This window comes from Centrocercus urophasianus, unplaced genomic scaffold (genome assembly GCF_019232065.1).
Source record: "Centrocercus urophasianus isolate 14NV4802_14NV808 unplaced genomic scaffold, USGS_Curo_1.0 seq_27, whole genome shotgun sequence".
NCBI classification, from domain to species: domain Eukaryota; kingdom Metazoa; phylum Chordata; class Aves; order Galliformes; family Phasianidae; genus Centrocercus; species Centrocercus urophasianus.
The window spans coordinates 8,933,395-8,953,871 of NW_024884833.1; the positions used below are offsets into that span (position 1 = coordinate 8,933,395).

At 37.2% G+C, this 20,477-nt stretch overlaps 1 protein-coding gene across 1 annotated transcript in view; it reads left to right on the top strand.

The window, feature by feature from the left end:
* The window catches only part of RORB (RAR related orphan receptor B), a 36,930-nt gene extending 18,785 nt beyond the window's left edge, over positions 1-18,145 (top strand). The window contains exons 5-10 of the mRNA XM_042826737.1: positions 7,713-7,834; positions 8,783-8,915; positions 10,580-10,687; positions 11,877-11,987; positions 17,414-17,526; positions 17,990-18,145. Coding sequence (XP_042682671.1) covers positions 7,713-7,834; positions 8,783-8,915; positions 10,580-10,687; positions 11,877-11,987; positions 17,414-17,526; positions 17,990-18,145 — 743 coding nt within the window. The remainder of the gene's footprint in view (positions 1-7,712; positions 7,835-8,782; positions 8,916-10,579; positions 10,688-11,876; positions 11,988-17,413; positions 17,527-17,989) is intronic.
* The last annotated feature ends 2,332 nt before the right edge of the window (positions 18,146-20,477 follow it).

Genomic DNA, 20,477 nt, shown 5'->3' on the forward strand with positions numbered 1-20,477 from the left:
CTCTTCTCTTCTCTTCTCTTCTCTTCTCTTCTCTTCTCTTCTCTTCTCTTCTCTTCTCTTCTCTTCTCTTCTCTTCTCTTCTCTTCTCTTCTCTTCTCTTCTCTTCTCTTCTCTTCTCTTCTCTTCTCTTCTCTTCTCTTTTTTTAAAAGGCAAATAAAACACTGGTTTATTTGAAGAGAGAGAGAGAGAGGAAATACGAAATTCACACACATGATATTCCCCTAATGTGCAGTCTGTGTCTGATGCTAAGCATTTGAACAGAAGAGAGGTTCACTCCTGAACCACATTCAAGCTCTTTTAGTCTCATACAACAGTTTTAACGTTTCATATCAACTTCCTAGGCTGCGTACTGAGGGTGTTACAAATTTATTAAATAAATGAGAGCCATGGGAATTAATAGACCAACCAGGATGGTTTTAGGAAAGAAATTCCTTTCTTTCTGCATTATGATGTTGAGAAAACAGGGCAGATGAAATATGGAGGTTGGTTGTTGGTTGTTGGTTGTTGTGGTTTTTTTCCCACCACTTTAAGGAAAAACTGCGCTTGTTTTCACAACAAAAAAAAAAAAAAAAAAAAAAAATCAGTCAGACCATCAGACCATTTAAAGAAAAAAGAATTGGGAACCCATTATTCATGACAGTCACTGTAGGACATATTTTTTCTTCACTGCCTGTATTGCTGCCTCTACTACTGTCTAATAATTTTTGGAGGAATCTGCATAGTGAAATTAGTTCAAAAAACTTCATATTGAGTAGTCATGATTCTCTCTTACTAGAGCACAGGAAACTGTTGATTTAGTACTAGATTAGCATTATTTTGAGTACTGTAAAATAAATTTTATTTAGAATGCATAGTATAGTTTTGATAGTTTTATGAACTGGTATGCATGCTTATAGCAGCCAGGCAAAGCTGTGATGTTTTTGCAGCATTAATTCAAAGTGGATCCCTGTGAGAGCACAACTTAGAATATAAGCTGAGATGAGCTCTTAGCAGCTCAATTGGATCCTAAGGGTAAGTGGCAAATTAAAAATTCATTATTCATTTTAATTGGGGATGATTATCACTGTTTTAGGAGGCATACTTCAAAGTTCTTCAGTTCCCAGTGCAAAAGAAGGGAATGGTGAGAAAAACTAGGATCTCTCATGAGAAAAGAGTGGCAAACGAAGGAATTAAGACCCTATAGGAAGCACACACTGCCAAATCCTGTGGATAATTTCCACATAGCAAGCCAAAATCACAGCTGGTGAATGTTGTGTGCAGTGTTTGGAGTTATTACACTCGTACCCACCAGCATTGAACTTGACCCCAAGCTGGAGTTTTTCTTCAGTGTTGCAGTAGAATATAACCAAATATTACAAGGAAATATTGTCTGAAAAAGGCAAGGCTGACTCATCAGCTGATGATAGACCCCTGCAGGTCTGTGCTAGGCTGATTTATATTATCTAGGTTGCAATGTTCAGTTTTCTGTACGTACTCTGGATTTAAGTGGCTCCTAACCCACTGGTGCACTGAATATTTGAGCTATCATAACCTTTGCAGAGCACCTTTTGTGAGGCATCTACTAAAATCTAAAATAAAGAATTTCTATATGTAAGGAAAGAAGGAAGAACTCAGCGGAATAGCTAAAAATGGAAATAGAGAAGGTCATTTGCTGTTCTAGAAACTGTAGAGACATCTTTATGCTACATTTATGCTGTACAGTCTGTGCACTGTTGTTCTTCCCTTACCACAGACACTTCTGGTCCATTCTGCTGATAGAATATGCTGTTCAGTCTCGTTATCCGTCTGATCTTTCTGTCAGTAGAGCACAGTACTTTATCTACTGTGCAACTTTGAAAAAAGGAGCTGTCTCAAAAATTAAGTTCTGACAAGTTTTGGTAAAGGGGTTACTCAGCACGTGACAGAGACAGACAAGGACAGGACGGAAGCTATGGCCAGGATCGCATCTATCCCAGAAGGCAGCAGCCTGCTGGCCTTTGCAGTCTGGTCGCATATACACTCTCGAGGTGCCTGTTATCCAGCAAATCATAAGGAGAAGGGAGGCCTGAAGGGGAAATGGCAAGTGACATGTCTGTAAGCATCCAAAGCTTTGTTGCACTAAAGAAGTTAGGGCTTACTGCTCTGTTGCTTGGCCAGCATTGCAAAATCGTATGCTTTTCTTCTCCCTTTCTTGTATGGGCTTTAACAGCCTAATTTGCATCCAGCAAACTGCAAAACCAGGAGCACATTTGTAGACATTTGTTTTGTTACCAGGCCCCCTTGCATGTTGGACAGTCTTTGATTTACTCACAGTATATATGTACATCTTTCATTCATGTTTTTGTTGCTCCTAGTTACAAGCTCTGAGACCGTCTTCTCTGACCCATTGCATTTCACAAACCATAGAATTACATGCATAAACAAAATATTTCTTTCTGGAAACCCACAATTATTCTCTGAATTGGAACAAATCTTTTTGACAGATAATCCTTCAGCTTCCTGAAGTATGATTTTCAGCTTCTTCTGGACATCTCCTACTATAAATTTGATTATATTTTACAGTGCTGCATTGCAAAGTCCCCATTAATTCATTGTTGAACACTATTTCTGTGTTTCACTGGGTGCTACTCATTTCTACGACACACTGGATAGCAGTACTATTCAACCTACAGCTTCTCAGCCTTTCTTTTTAATTTCAGATTTGTTTTCCTTTTTTTTTTTTTTTTTTTTTTTTCTGATTTGTCTCACTTTCTGTTGCCTCCTTCCACTTTCTTACTATAATCTTTGGCAAGGATTTCAGGAGCAAGCTTTGGCAGCAGAGGCGTGTAATGGAGGTATGACATGCAGCAGATCTGTTAAAAAACACAGGCTGTTGTTGTCAAGATCTTGTCACATGAGAAAAATGCAAGGAATAAAAGGGCTGATGTCTTCTTCATAGTAGGAGTCTATCTCCCAGTGAATACCACTGTCTGCCCAATAATTCTACATCTTTTTGGGCTCCATCAGCAGGAGATAACATCCACAGCCTTCCCATGCCCTGCAGCTCACTCTGTCGCAGCATAAGCTGCCCCAGACTCACTGGCTGTCCACTTATTTATTTGAGAAATAACCTGTTTTTTCAATTTTTCTCAAGCACATTTTCCTTCTTCTGCGTCACTTTTGTTCAGGGCTTAGTTGAGTTCTGGTGGGGACATCTCTCTCTGGGGATTTGAACTGTGTGCTGTAATTAAATTCTGGTCTCTTCTGTTGTGGTGGAGATTTCTGTGAAAGCAGGACACATTAAATCTCCTGTTCTTATCTGTGCTGGGAAACCAGTCCTACTGGCAGACTTTCCTATAATCCAAGGGATGAAACCATAAAATCAGCTTTTTTAAAGATCATGGATCTTGTAAGGTACCGCTTCTAATATTTATCATTTTTGTGTGTTCAGAACAGATGCTTATCACACAGACTGTTTTGGTGTTTTTACTTTTCTAAGGAAATTCAGAGGCACTATAAACCAACATCTGGGTTTCTTTTTCACCCCTAAGAATGAATGGGACAATACAGCTAGGATAGTGAGTCTGTGCAGAAAACTAGTAAGATATGTACAGGCCAGAAATGAAAAAATGACTGATCACTCCAACATGTATCTTCTCTGAGTATTTCTGATTTTTCAAGACCTCATATTGTCTAAAGCCATTAACCATTTGCTTGATTGATGTTGTTTCTAGTGTGCCTTTTTCATTTCTAATATGCCTCTCTAGAAGCAAATACTTCCTGCTAGAGATATTTTTTGTTTTTTTGGTTTGTTTTTTTGTTTTGCTGTTTTTTGTTTGTTTGTTTGTTTTGTTTTGTTTTGTTTTTTTAATGAATTAGAGCATTCGTTTAAAAACAGTCTGTTTTCCACCAAAAATATCAGGGTAACAATAAACAAAGTTACGTATAAATAAATAAATAAATAAATAAATAGATAGATAGATAGAATCTTCAAACTTAGAACTAAACTATTTAATGGAAATATTACTGCATCACAGTGCATATTGGAGTTCAGCCACTGGTTATGTTTCCCAACTAGAGTCAGTCTGCCAGAATATTCTGTGCCTTTCAGACTCCCCATGATGTTATGCAGTATTATAGCTGATCCCATTGCATACATAACTCTGATATAATAACAAATAACAGACAAAAGCAGAGAAGGAAACACCGAATGTTTACATACTATGGCAGATAAGTTTTAAAATCATGTAGTTTCCAGTTGTGATTACTAGTTCTGATGGTATGTTTTCACACAGTTTCATTAATTTCTTTTTGTTTAATTAATTTTTTACCAAAAACTTGCAGCAGATGCTCCATGTAAAGGAAACTTTACAAAGTTTTATTCTCACTCTTAATAACAACATTTCTTTATTTTGTTTTTTTCATACAGTGAAAGCTGCAAACCCAATGTAACTTATATAAGATGGGTATTGACAACATTTCAATGGGAAATACATGAGGTCACAAGACTGATACTGTCTTTCTAGTCCTTTGCAGCCCATTCAAATAGGATTTCTAGCTAGAGATACATCTCTGCAGCTTCCTGGTGTCAAGAGACCCTTGAAATCTCTGGCTTAAGTTGGTGAAATGAAATGAAAATAAAAATGAAAATGATTTTAAGTCAAGACCTGATGTGCAGAATGACTGTAGTGGAATCTTCTAGCCCATCGAACAGGAGAGACACAGCTACTCCCACTGGACTAAGTTACTTTCCTCCCTCATTGTCCCATTCTTTGATTGAACACAGCTGCCAGCAATGCTTCAGAGCTGCTAGGTCTTCCAGAAGTGTGTTATATTTTGTATTCAGAACAGTATCAGTTGCATTCCATCAAAATGGATTCAGATTGAATGTCTTTACATTATTCCCAATTGTTTAGGAGCTTCTCTCTGCATGGAATTTGCAGTGATGTGTGTAGTTTCCAACTATGCGAGTGAAAAGAGCTAAAATCTACAAATGGCATAATGGTAGACTATGCTCCTTGAGAGTTGCAACTCCCTTTGAGAGTTACATTCTTTGTTCTGTCTGCATTGGATCTTTGCTCACTGGACCCTCTGCAAAGCCTAGATAAGCTTTTCCTTTTACTTTTTCCACCATGTCACCACTGCACATCCCATATATGATATATGTGCATCAGGCACCACTGAGGGGCTAAGCTCAGAGTGTAAGAAGGCAGCCTCCTTACACAAAATAACCAGTATCCTCTGCCCCTGAGATGCGGTGTACCCTTTCCATCACATACTCAGCCTTGAGCCTATGGCTCAAGATTTGCAAGTTTTTCTAGCATCTGGTTCCTCTTTGGATGTCAGAATTTGGAGATGTTGCTTTCTGGAATTGCCCAAGGTCTTTTCATGTCTAAATGATTTTTATCATCAGCTCAACATAAGCATAAGCACATAAAGAAAAGGTGTATAGAGCTAAAATGCCATCCCTACAAAACCTTGAAGATTCATGAATTCTCACTCACGTGTTTGATCCTAAGTTAAAGAAGTAAATGGTAGGAAAAATAACAGGACAGAATATATACAGTAATGTAAAATAGAACTGCTGATCAAATATATTTGAGGTCAGGTCAGTGAAATGAAAAAAGTCTTATCTTCAGATTGTTTGCATCAGGCAAACAATGTGACCAGCCTCATCTGATCTGGCTATGCAATAATATTAAAGTATTTGATTTATATATTATTTTATTTATGTCAAAAACATGAATAGTTCCATCTTTGTGTAACAAATTGTGTGGCTTGAGGAGCTAGGCTAGGAATCACAACAGAGACCAGCCAGTGGCTGGACAGAGCAAAATACTTCACCACTCAGAAAGGGAAATGTAATAGTAATTCGAAGACCTTGTGTCTTACAGTGATGTTTTAGATAAAAGGTTTAAATGTTCCTCCAGTTATAATCAAGTTTCTTCTGGTTAAATCCAGGAACACAATGTTAAAAACCTGTGCTTTTTACAGTCAGAATTACTATAGTTTATGATGTTTTCAGAAAATTAATTTTATTAAAACTGTTTTAAATATATCAGTATATGGGTAGAAGTCTGAAATATGTTTACAAAACAGGGCTTATTAATTAGTATTTATTTAATTAACCTTTATTCATCCTTAAAAAAAGAGTAGTTTAAAATTTATCATGTCTTTATTCCAACCCGCACCTTTATCTTTAATGTTTTAACTACAAAATACAGTATCTTAACATCATGAGGTAAAACTGGCATCCATTCTTCCACGGTAGAATGTTGGGTAGATTTGTGTAATCACTAATACAGACTTTTAGTTGTCTTTACTCCTGAGTCAGTTCTTTCACAGGAAACCTAAGAAAACTGTTAACCTGTGAGAAGTACCTGTAAAGACTGAATAGAGAAGGTATTCTCATTTCTACAAATACCTGGAATTCTTTTGTGCTTTCTTCAGAATCCGTCCACTCAGTCTCAGTTTATTAACTGTGACATTAGTACAAACATTTTTCCTTTAAATCATACTCCTGTAACAGTGATTGCAGGCAACTTGTATGTTTACATTCATTATTCAACTTTCATGGTGCTTTCAAATTCAGATAACATTCAGCCAAAGCAAGATTCTTATTTTGGAACTCCAAAGAACCAGATCGACCCATTGTAAGAAAACTGTTGAGGATGTGGTTGATGACATTCCTAGTTCTTTATATTTCCTGCACTCAGGCTCAGCTAATGCATTACCAGAGCCCTCTCCTTTTTTGAAGAATATGTCTTCTGATATGTATGCATCTGCCCTAAGTGTTTCAGTTCAGTTCTGCTGTCCACTTAGACATATAGGTCTCAAAGCTCCAAGTTAAGAAGTCATCCTGTTTCAAATTAAGACATTTCAACTTACTTCCAGTGCTAATGAATTGATGTTAGAAATTTTTTTGTGAAAATCTTTAATCTGCTCAAGTGACTTACGGAGAAAATGTCTTTTTTCAGTACTTCCCTGAGAGGTTTACTGTTAGTCTCAAGGGGATCTCCATCCAGCACACAATGCTTGCTTTTCCCCTTGCATTCCACACTTCTTGTTCTGCAATTGTACGCAAACCTGTGTTTTCAGAATAACTTTAATGTATCTTAATCATGTGCTGTCAGAGAGTATGAGAGCTGTTCCTCTGTCCTCTAAAACCTAGGCTACCTACTGCAGCTTTCACACCTTGCCAGCACTGGTCTCTATGCTAGATATCACTGAAAAGATTGAAAAATTGATCAGCTAAAACCTAACTGGAGAAAAACTGAATAAGTTTCCTGCTTCTTTGATTTAAGTCACACCAAGATAATGCAAATGCCCGTGTCAGGACTGAGCAGCCAGGTGTGGGCATCTGCTCAGTCTTGGAATAGACGAAAGTGTTCAAGTAATCAGGATGACCGAAAGATAATTATTTAAACACATTAAAAATAATTATTATTTATTTTTAAATCACTTCCAGAATGAAATAATTAAAACAGTTTCTTGAGATTCATTGTTATTTTCATGTACAAATCTATTGTTTGTCAAGCATCCCTTGGCTTTGTATTTGATACTGAAACATCTTACAACAGACAATTTTAGAAATATTTGTGAGAGAGAGATAAAAGAGGGAGAGAAGGAGAGGGAGGGAAAACTAGAAGGTTAAAAGAAAATCTTCCTTTTCCAATTTTAATGTCTTCAGCATTTTGCTATTGCAAATTACTGTTCACCAAAATGTCTCACACGAGCTCATCTTTCTCCTCAGATCGAATTGCACAGAATATCATTAAATCTCACTTGGAGACATGCCAATATACAATGGAGGAGCTACACCAGCTAGCTTGGCAAACCCACACGTATGAAGAAATTAAGGTTTACCAGAGCAAGGTACAATCCTGTAATATACTTGTTCTGCTCCCTATGGTTAGAAATGTTTAACCATGAATTATTTGACAAGGACAAGCTGGTTAAAGTATTCTTTTAAGTACCTTAGAGGACCCTGGTCAGTGAAAGCAAAGGAGGGATATTTCGTAACAAAAAGAAATAGCTTTTCAGCATGTTGGGATATTTGTTAATGTCAAAATATGATCACAGAATCCAGTTTCTACACGTTGTTTGCTACCACAGCTATAAACCTTATACCGAAATTCTGTTGATTTTAGTGTGATGAGAATTGGATCTTTTCTGTTGTAAGGCTTTTCAAAAAATTATAATAAAAAAACCCTTTGTTATCATTCTGAAATCTGTTAGAAGCACATTCCTTTCCTATGTAACAGATTTTTTCACTGTGAGCAGGCCAAATATCACCCATAAACAGTAAATAATGATAAATTTAAAGTACTCCTTAAAGTGAGGTTTTTCAAAAGTGCCTGGAAAAATGGTCTCACTATAACGAATTTTTGTTCTACCTTTGTAATTCTCAGGTCACATTCAGAAACTAAAATATTCTGTTTAATGACTCAGTAACGCTGTGCCACTTTCTCCCTAGGAGTGCACTGAGTTGTTTATATTGTTAGTTCTGCTGTCTCTCTCTCATGCGCAAAAGTCAGCACTGAAATCACATTTTAACACTGGTTGATGCATTCTCCCCCTATGAAGAGGTAATGCCACAGTTTGGACCACTGAGGCAATCAACCTGTGAAAACAGCCTTCTCTTCTCATGAAAGTTGTCAGGCATCTTGAAAAACAGAAATGCCATTGGTTAAGACATGGTGGGGGGTAAGGGAGTGAGTTAGTCAGAGGACTGTGCTTTCCTGCAAGGCTACCTGAAGTGCTTAGCACATGGATGAACTCACTCGCTTATTGTTTTGCTCTTTCCTCTTGTTTTCCCGGAAGACCAGAGAAGCCCTTTGGCAGCAGTGTGCCATTCAGATCACTCATGCTATCCAGTATGTGGTGGAGTTTGCAAAGCGGATAACAGGCTTTATGGAGCTCTGCCAGAATGACCAAATTCTCCTCCTTAAGTCAGGTGGGTAAACACCAAGCGCTTGAGACTGGTTTAGCTCCCAGTGCTGTAGAGACGTGCTCAGATGTCCCATTCTCTGGGTCATCTTTGTTTTGACAGAACCTTACTTTTCAGTCTGTTTTGTTAGCTGCATTAACCCTTCCGTAGTTTTCCCCATTAATCATGTTACTGTTTTCTGATCCCCTTCTCTCCACAGTCACTTGTGGTTATTAAACATACACACAGAGAGTCATTGCAGCAACTGTAGTCCCCAACCTGACATGTAGTGGAAAGACCCTGTGAATTGAGCAGGTCAAATCAGTCATCTGCCACCCTCTAAATCCCCACTTGTCATTAGTGAATGCTTCTGTGGTCATCTCTAATCTTTTTAACGAGACTACAGAGATACCCTCCAGCCAGTGCACAGGAGGGAAAATCCATGCTGGCGCCAGTTGGTTTTGGACTAAATGAGAGCGGATTACAGCAGCGTGCTGCAGCCATGCTCTCTGTGTGTGCCTAGGTGTGCATGTGCATGTTTAAGGGCAAGGTGGAAAAGGGTTTCCTTCCCTGACATGGGACGTGGTAGTTTCTGTCCTCTATAGGAAGCATGACAACATTTATTGTGATTACGCAATAATTCTGCTAAACTCAGTAGGGCTAAATGGCATGACCAAGTGAGCCACTGCTGGTAATTGACTGCATTCACCCTGTCATATCAGTTTCTTGCTCTCTCCATGTATAAAAGGTGTGATGCAGTGTGAGGTGACTCATTAAAACATAAGAAGTTCTTCCTGTTTCAAGAGGGAACTGTTCATTTCATTTGAAAGCTGTTGCGTTCCTTGCTCTTGTACACAGTGGTCTGTGGCTTAGAGCGGGACTGAATTGAGGCAGCAGAGCCACAAAGGGCAAGGGATGCAGACAACTCAGGAGTATGTAGGCAGACAGTCACAGGATAACATTTTATTTTATTTTATTATCTGCAAGACTTCTGCAAATGCTGATGCATCCCATATAACTTCCTTTGACTAGCAAAAGTAGCAACACAGTTGCTCCTTAGACAAAAGATATAGTCGTACTTGACTGTGCTACTGGACAACTCTGGTTAGCATCAGCATGTATAAATACTTCTTGTTCTATTTTCTGTTTTGCAGTTCATGCTCAGCAGAAGTTAGAAAATCTGGACTTTTCATTCAGAAATGTATCTCCAAAAGAATTCTCAAAGGCAAAATTTCTCTTATAGAAAATTCAGATTTAGTTAGAGACTGCTTAAAATCATTTTTTCTTCATTTTCCCCAAACAGGAAATTCTGTAAATTCTGTAGGAAAAAATAAAGAAAAAAATTAAAAAATTAAATTAAAAAAAGTAAAATAAAATAAGATCTGTTCCTTTGGATCTTCCTCAACCTGAAAGAAAAATAAGGGAAACAAAAGTTTGCAGAATAAAGTATTTTAAAATAACATAATCTGCCCAGGTCTAAATTCAGATTAAGTCCACAGTATCAATTTGCTGCACTGAAGAAAATAAGCCTAAGGAAAAGTTAGTCTGTCTGGACAAGAAAATAAACATTTTCTCTACTTAAATCAGAGATGTATTGTTTCCCATATTCAGTGACAGATTATCTTGATAGCTCAAGAAAGCCTGGGCCTGTAATAATGTGTGGCACTTTTGCTCTTTTTTCTCTCCTGTAGGCTGCTTGGAAGTGGTTTTGGTGAGAATGTGCCGTGCCTTCAACCCACTCAACAATACTGTTCTGTTTGAAGGAAAGTATGGAGGGATGCAGATGTTCAAAGCCTTGGGTATGTTGGTCTTTTTCTTTTCAATCCTTTCTATAAATGTTGGTCCAAATAATGTACAATTTTCCTTCTGTTAAAATGTATCCTTCTGTTTAAATGCACTGATGTTCACTTAAAACCCTCAGTAAATATTGAAACCAAAACTTCCAAATCTCTAAACTGGAAAAGGAAAAGTGGCTCCAGTGGCTGCCAGTAATAATAGGTGTTTTTCTCTTCAAAAAAAAAGAGCACTATGAGGATTTTATCAGTTTTTTTATGCCGCCATCTAAAGCTTTGATTAAAACACAGTTTATGGTAGAAGCTAAGTGGTTTATCACCACAGATCAGTTATACTTGACGTATCAAATTAGTCCCACTAATTGAGTCCTGCAAAAAGCCATTTCATTCCAGCAAAGAGGGGACTAAAATGATGGACTATGACAAAATATATGAAGGAACTTAGTAAATACACTGCTTAGCCTAAAACTTTTAAACTCATTTGGATTTGTGTGTTGAAACAATAGCTTCATTTCTGAACATGATATGAAGTGCTATCTGAAATGTCAATGGCTAAATGGGTGTCTTTTGGCAATCCATGTATGCAGTACATTATTGGCAAATATAGCATGATACACGCAGAATCAAATTTAAGGATAGTAATATACTGCAAAAAATTTACCATTAATATATACAAATATATTTTCTTCTTGAATAAGAAAGAAAAAGCATTACACTACCTTGCATGAATAAAAGGTGTTCTTGTGTATTATTCGATGTATTTTGGGCCTTTTCAAACATTTTCTAGAATATGTGTACTGTTAATTAATAAATTTCATATGTGAAAGTTAATTAGGACTGGTTAATCTTCCTTTTTAGCTATAATACTTATTAATAAATAACATTTATTTTCACACTGGGAAAAGAGAACCCCTTTCTAAATCTCTGTGTGCTTTTTGTACAAGTCATGCCCGTAATTCTTGATAATTTTTGTGTTTCATTGCGTGATCTAGTGATACATGAAATAGCTGGTCTCTAAAGCAAGTGGAGTTTTAATAGCTGACAGACACATATTTTAAGAACACATACATTTACTCATTTGTTCTTTCTTTTTTTTTTTTTTTTTTTGTACAAAACTGTCCACTTTTCCACTCTTCAAGCCAGGTCAGAGAGCTAATAAATTTCTAATTTTGACTTTGTTCTCTGTGGTCCTTAGGTTCTGATGATCTGGTGAATGAAGCATTTGACTTTGCTAAGAATTTATGTTCCTTACAGCTGACTGAGGAGGAGATTGCCTTGTTTTCATCTGCTGTTCTGATATCACCAGGTACTTGTTCCAATCTACCTACTTAAATAATGCTTTACACTGGAATAAGCAATGTGCATATGTGTTAAGAAGTGTGATAAGAAATGGAAGAATACCTGCATTACTCAGAAAAGAGTTTCCAGCTCTTTTATTAGAATTTCAGCAGTTACACATATTAGAAATAGATCCAAAGTGTGATGATCCCATCACAGAAGTTTACAGATAGGCAAAATATGTAACATGCCAGTTATAGATTAAAAAACAATAATAATATTGTCTACCTGAATTGTATACCTGAACTTAACCTACAGGCATGTTATATTTCAGTCAAGGATCATCTCCTTAGTGTCTGTACACTATTTCATGATGCAAGAGAAAGACAGATTGGAAAATGAGAGAGAAATAAGTGCTGAGAGTGAGGGTAATAGACATGGAGCAGGTTCGTGCAGACAAGCAGTGCCTGCTGGCATTGCTTCAAAACACGGAGAAAGTATGTTGCTCAAGGTGATGCATGTTCCTACTTGGATCCTCAGTGAGCTCAAACCTCACAGCCCCGAGTGGGTTAGTGAGTCTTCAGCTATGAATGGATACTTCTGTGTCAATAAAAACACGAGCAGTAAAAATCTCCATGAAGTTCTGTTTGAATTTAACTCCATTTAAGAGGTAGTAATTTCAGGAGCAAAATGCTCTTCTTCAAGTATTCACATACCACAGATCCACGTAAGCAACCTTAGAGTTTAGTATGAGATTTTAATCTTGACTCAGGGGAGGTAGGCCTCCAGCTCCCACTAAGAGTAACCTTTTGAAAGGTCTTTACGAAAAATCCCACCATTAATTATTTTTCCAGTCTGTTCCACTAAAGACTTCCTCTAGGTCACTTTGCCCTCTCATACATCTGTGGAGGAGATTACATTAGGCAGAATTAGATTAGCACAGATGGTGTCCACATGTTTGTTCTCATCATTAATGACACCTCCAGAATAAACTCCACTACTAATTTCCCTCTGAAGTGTTCTTGTGGTCACTTGTTTGGAGGTGAAATGGTCAAGACAATGCCTACATATAGCACGAGATTGGGTGCTCCAGAGGGATCCTCCAGAGTGCTTCCATTGCCACATATGTTCATCAGCCACAACCCATTTGTGCACAGAAGTGAAAATTGCCTGTGAAACACCTCCCAGGATCCCTGATTTCTCCTGAGACAGGAGACTCACAGTGCCCTGACAGGCCCCTCTCAACCAGCCCTTTTCTACACAGAAAAGACCAAACCATGATGGAGATGTACAGCATCTGTACACGTTTGGCATTAGTGACCCATCTGACTCTGCACAAAGCTAAAGACAACTTGGGAATTCTGGGGCAATCTAGACTGTGAAGTTCTTGAGCAACATGCTAAGAACCAAGCAACAGAGAAGAATGATAGAATCCTTACAAGCAAGATTTATGTTTTTCTTTTTTTAACATCTATTTGTTTCCTGAAGAGAAACAGAAGCAGTTAAATTATTTCAGTGACTTACATGCACTTTATTTCAGAGTAAGACATCTCATCTGTAGGGAGAAAGAAAAATATTCAGATATGTGATTTCCAGCCAAATTAAAAAGAAGCAATATTTCTGTTACCTAGGTAGTCTAGGCAACAAAAACAAATTATAGCCCAACTTAACAAAATCTGGTCACAGTAATATATTCCATCTCTGAATGTCCAGTCCCTTAGACCTGGACAGAGCCTATTTAAATAATGAAAAGTTTCCTATTGATTTTAATGGATTGCTTTAACGGATTTTTGATCAAGTCATTAATGAAGTGCACTTAGTGTCAATGGTTTGCGGGCTGGTTCGGCCCAGTTCCGTGACTGGTGGGGCAGAGGGATTTCACAAAATCTGTGCCTCCAGAAAAAGGGAACAGGGGACTCCAGAATAATTAAAAACAGTGGCAACGATCTGAAGAGAAATAAACTAATTTACTAAATATAGTATTGGAATGCAAGATAACACACCATAATACAATATAATTAGAATTGAAGATAGTAAATCAAATATAATGAGAAAATGTCCAAAAGGTGGATAGGCCTCATCATAACACTGAGGTGAGATGTGCAGTCTGGTTGAGCAGCAGGGAGACGGGGGGAGAGCCGAAGAAAAAGAGCGGACGAAAAAGAGCATCAGGCGACCTTGCCAGGAGTTCTATCTCCTCTCTGTGACCGCAGAGTCCCCTGGGAAATGTAGCTCTTCTTCTCTTCTGGACAGGTACTCTAACTTGAGCATTAACAGTTAAACTCCCAGTGCCCCATGTGATGTTATGATGTGGAATACCAAAAACCAAAAATCACAAAACCATGACACTTAGCTACAAGTAGACAATTGATGGAAACTAAAGTTCTGAGCTTTGCAGTTCTTCATGTGTCTTTCAGCAAAGCAGCAAAATCTCTTGCACATCTGCAGTTGTACTAAGTGCTTGAAAAAGCTAGAAAATCAGCAGTGGCTTTAAGCCAGCTGTATTGCAAGCATGTGTTGTATAAGCTTCTCCACTAACTCTAGTAATACATTTCAGTCATGATATACATCAGCCGTGATACAGCCGTGATTAGCACTTCAAAGATGAGTGTGTCTTGAACAGCAAACTCTGCTAAGATACATAGAAGTGATTCCAAGTTTTTTCACCATTATTTAGGTTGAAAGTTAAAGCTGGTGATACTAGAAGAAATACTTCAATGTCCAATGTCTTTCTTTCATGTCCAAGTTGTTTTTCCCTGCTTGCTAGCAAGAGGACACTGAATATCTCTTATTCCTTTAGCCAAAAACCAAATGTGAAAGTGCTTAATGTATGCTGACTACTTCTTCTGTAGTCTGCAAGCACGAGTATTGTTGGACATGTGAGAAGCAATAAGACAGGATAGGCTGAAGAATCATAACCTTGAAAGAAGGCAACCTGTCTTCCTTTAAAAAACTGCCAATTTGTGTCACGCAAATAAACCCCATTTCAGCTGATCTAAGTCTGTGAATGGCAAGGGAAGGCAGTGCAAATCGTAATGACATTAAAAGCTGTCACTTATTTCCTTTCAAAAATAATAAAGAACTAATATGAAGAAATAATCAGTTTCCTTCTGCACTAGATGTTCTGGTTTCTTCACAGTAAAGTGTTTCATCTTGTGAACGTATATAAAACTGAAAAAAAAGAAGCACTGCTTCTGAGAATAAGCTGCATCTGTTCTTCAACTCATTAATTTAGGGACATAGCCACTCTCTTTGGGAAGCACTCGTATTCATGCTTTTCTTCTACAGAAGCCACTGCTCTGAAAGGTGATTATTGTGCTCTTAATGTCAGCATTTACAGGGAACAGAGCAATATCTGCAGGAGTGGGCTGACCTGAACATCTATTAACACAACAGTTTAGGTTCTGAAACCAAGCTTGAGGCCCATTTTCCATCTGACTAATTGCACAAATCCAGATTTTATACTTTAAGGTTATCAGAGGTGATTCTTTCACTTGATTTCTGATTCTAAGCTTAATGATGTAGAATGGCTCTTCACTTGCATACATGTTGGAAATGGGTAGTAAGACATTAACCCTGCTAGTATCTTTTCTGAAAATCTTGCTGAACACCTTTCCTTATGTCTTTTACCCTCTTCTACACTCTTTTCTTGCCTAGTAGCTAGTGCACTCTGCCAAGATAGAAGAGTCAAAACCTAAAGGAAAATAGTAGATCTGAACCAGTTTTCCAATCCTGTATGGGTAGCCACTGATCTCTTGACTTTTTCCTACACTTTTGTGAATATAATCAGAGGTATGTGGAACATCCAAACAAATTTGCAGATGGTGATCAAGTGGTAGGAACTACATTTTGGGAGACAGACTTAATATTCATAGTAAAAGTTTCACCTAGCCCACACTGTGATTTCAAGAACTCTTGCATTATATACAGCATACTCCATGACAGCAAGTGATGAAACCTGTGTTCCCACAGCCTCAGTCTATTTTTAAGCTCATCTTTGTGGCAGAAAGATAAATCTTTAAGGACTGCTCTCTGTGATAAATCTTTCTAGCTTCAGCCTGCCACCTATTAGGTATTGATTTAATACTAGTGAAACGCATGTTTTTCAAGAACATAAAATTTGACACTTAGCCTGTGAAGCCTAAATATTACTGTAAGCTTATTTGTGCCAATACTGTGTGCGCTCTCAGCTAATTCTGTTTCTGTGGCCACTGTCAGTACAGGATCCATTGATTCTTTAAGCTATGCAAAAACATTGTTTCCTTTGTCTGATTACCTGCTAAGTCTCTGGAGACTTGGGTTTATCTCTTTTCAGAGAAGTTGTTGATGGACATTTTCCATAGAGACATCTCTGCAGTCAGACAAATGGCAGAATCCTGATTCTTCAGCACTGAAATACTCTTCAGTCTCTCAGCTTAAATTATTTCTATGGATAATTTTAGTAACTCGAGGAGGTAGGGAAAAGAGCACTGGAAATGAAAGGGATTTTCCCACAGCTTTCAATGTGTACATTAAGATTCAAGCCCTAAAACATAATTTCATATTTCCTTTTGCAAAGCTAAAATCTATGTCCAAGAATCACTCTGACTGTGAGAAACAGGGAAAAAAGTTTGCAGAATGGGAACATGGACAGTTTGGCAGTGCTATAAACACTGTTATGTTTTGGAGATTGTCTTGGGGTCTGCTTCTATGCTTCATGTATGATTGTTTTCAGAAGCTGTGACTTGACAGAATATCTTATGAAAGACCTCCTACACTTGGGGTCTGAGCTCAGTATAAGTCCAAACAATTGTATCTATAATTGTTTATTCTCCCAGATTAGCTTCTCTTTTGCACTGATTAAAAAGAGAACATTTTTAAAAAAACAAGAAATTTGCACTTCAAGACATTGCAACTGCTCATAATTCTTTTGAATTATTAAAGAAATTCTTTTGAAGGAAGCCATTTTTTTAAATATGGAATATAATGTATGGTCTCAAAATGTTAGCCTAGTAAATAATGACAAAATACATTTTGTTTTAATTTTTCAATAATTATACTCTATTGTTTTCAAAGAGATGACTGTTTTGATCAATATGCTCATTATTTATGTATTAAGACACTGAAATGATATATGTTTCTTACCTAGGCAACATGAAGTTAGAGCAGTGAATGTACCAGCAAAATATAATGAAATGCTTGGACCTTGTTTCATTTCTACTCCCATCTTTCTCTAATGTACTGATTTAAACAGAAATACAGGGCAAACATTTTGTTGTCGTATGCTCAGTGTGTCTTAATTCAACTCTCAGGTGATCCTTTAATGGATTAAAATATTTTGCTTCTGAAACCATCTTTTCATTATGATTCTCTTCCCCACAGGAATTACATTGCTGTAAACACTTGCTAGCGTACCAAGTTCATCCATGAGCATACCCCACACCTGTCCTTAGCTCTTGCCTTCTTTTTTCTTAGATCGAGCCTGGTTAATAGAGCCAAGGAAGGTCCAGAAGCTTCAGGAAAAGATTTACTTTGCACTTCAACATGTGATCCAGAAGAACCACCTCGATGATGAGACTTTGACAAAGGTAAATTGTTAAAAAAGAGCTAACCTAAGCCTTCGTCAGACGCGCATCTTTTTTTTAGCCTCTTCTCCACTACTACATTAATGTAAGTTAAAAGCATCATATTACTTGCTCCCATTGTATAGAAGTAAGCATTGTTGTACTCTTCTCCTCACTCTTCTTTCCTCTTAAATCATATTTTGTTCAATCCATGAATCCTTTTATGGGGTACCTTAGCAAGAATCAGACTATTTCAGTGAGAAACCCTAGAGGCAGTTCCTTGTTAAATGCGGTTTCGGCACTTGGCTAAAATTTCCAGTAGAATGGTTTTTAGACCATAACAATAAGAACAGTGGACTTATCCAGTGTCACCATGGATAGATTTGATGAAGTTTGGGGTATTACAGTTTTCCAACAAAATGCTATCTTAATTAATTCTGGAACTTTTACTAAATTTGTTTCCTTCCTCTTCTTTTATATCTCACAGTTAGTAGCCAAGATACCAACCATTACTGCACTTTGCAACTTGCACGGAGAGAAACTACAGGTATTTAAACAGTCTCACCCAGATATAGTGAACACACTATTTCCTCCATTATACAAGGAGCTTTTCAATCCAGACTCAACCACTGGCTGCAAGTGAAGGGGATAATGAAATTTTCACGTAGTCATGGAATGCATCACTGTTAAGACAAAAAGAAATGTTTTCATAATGAACTTATTAAAAATGTCACTACTGCAACACTAGGAATGTTCTGCACTTAATAGAATTATTTTTCACCGCTACAGTTTGAAGAATGTAAATATGCAATTCTGAGTGGGGATGTCTTTTTTCTCTTTTCTTTGTTTACCTTTTTTTTTTCTTACTGAACTGACAATGAATATACAAATATAGGACACTGGGTGTTACCTTTTTTTTTTTTATTTTATTTTATTGGGATATGTTTTGGGAGACAACTGTTCATAGAATTTTATTGTAGATATAAATGAGAATAGAGCAGTACTTTGCAGTATTACTCTTGCTGTTTATTGTTCAAATATAATTTAAGAAAATTCCACTTATTAGTCTTGCCTATTTCTATGTTTTTAGATAGTTTAATGCATGTGGAAATTTGTAGCTGTCTTGGAAATTATTGTGCATGTATGAAATACATATATATATGTATATGTTGTGTATACTTATATATGTATGTATGTATTATATGCATACATGCTGTAGCTTAAAAGTCCCATGCCTACTTTTAAAGGATGCTCAGCCAGGCTGTCATGCATTTCTTGCTCTCCAAGTAATATATTAGATTTACTTTGGGCAATCACGATTTGCTTTGCCAGTCAACAGCCAATGCGTAATTACAGGATCACTCCTGAAACGTGTAATGTAGTGCATATATGCAGTCTGTAAATGAAACATCAGGAATATACCAATGGTGCAAAAGCCTTGTCTGGATGATTTCAGTGGAGAGAGGAAAAGCTTTTTGTCAATATTCTCCCTGCAACAGGGGTACAGCATATGTAAGAGTGAACGTTTTAGGACCTGTGTCAGTGAAGTATCTGAAACACAGAATAAAAACACAGACTGTCCCAACCACTTCTCTGATTATACAAAAGATTTTTATTTAACTGTATGCTTATTTGAAAAATAGTTGCAAGACTTGGCTTGGTTTTTGGTAATTTTTTTTTTCTCATTTGTTGTTGTTGTTTTAAAGAAATATAGTGAACTCAGTGAACCTTAGGAAGCCTAAAATGTAGCTCTGAAAAGTATCATCAGAGAAAGGGAGGGAGGAGGAAAGTAGAATTGAACAGTAGCTGTGGTTATGAAGATGAACATAACACTATTACCAACAAAGCCATCACCTAAACAAGACTGATGGCTTCCATTCCATGTATATATATATGTTAAATACACTTATGTATACACAAACATAGGGTTGATTTGATGCTCATTTCAGGAGGCAAGCAAAGGATTGGGGCTTTCTTCTTGTCTGTCTCTAAATTGATTTTATGTGCATTTGCTTGCAAAACCAAAGGTGAATACAGATAGGAGTGGAAGACTGCCACAGACACAATCTCATAGATTAATTGAATTTAATTGCAGTCATGATTAATGCATTTGGATTCTGCCAGAGATAAAAAAAAAAAAAAAAAAGCTTTTTCCTGTGAAAGAGCAGGGATTCACTTCTTGCCATGTCTCTGTCCTTTTCATCATATCTATCTGTTGGGAGCTTTTCCAGAAAAGTGTCCTTAGAGAATGCCAGTGGAAGGAGTTGAGCAGAAATAAGTAGAAAAGAAATGAAACAGAGGCAGGGTCATGAGCAGATGCATTTCCTTATTTCAAAGCTCATAGAAGGCAATCTGAACTGAGAGCTGGAGAGAAGGAGTTGAAGGCCCCACTGCCAGGCCATAGAACAGAGCTGTGTCACTGGAAACCCGTGGGGACACGGCCCCAGAGTGGTTGCAGAAGCTTGTGTCAGCGATAGCTTAATACCTCTAATACCTCTGGCTTTTACAGAAGACCACATAGGTCCCATCTCATCCTCTATTCCTTTTTCTGCATCAACAGTTAATTCACACCTTATTCTGAGCACTGGTTAAAGTTTCCCCTCGCCCACTACCGATCACCTTGTAAATTTACACATACACCTCATGATTCCATAGCTATCTCTTCTCTTATTCTAAACTACCTATCTCTTCTCAAATTCTAAACTTGCTGTAAGAGCAGTTACAAATCCTTAGCTAATAAATGTTTCTCTGTTAATCAATTCTGAGTGCAAAATAGATACAAAAACGGCACAGCCAAGTTAATTTTTCTCAGAGATTTGTTGTAAAAATGATGCAATCTTCCAAATTTCTTAGTCCTAAAATAAATCAATCTCTAAAATACTCTTTTTGCACCAAATTTCTATCACATATTCCAATGATTATATTAAAATGTTTTCAGCTAATGTAGTACAGCACTTCTTTAGATGCTTCTTTAA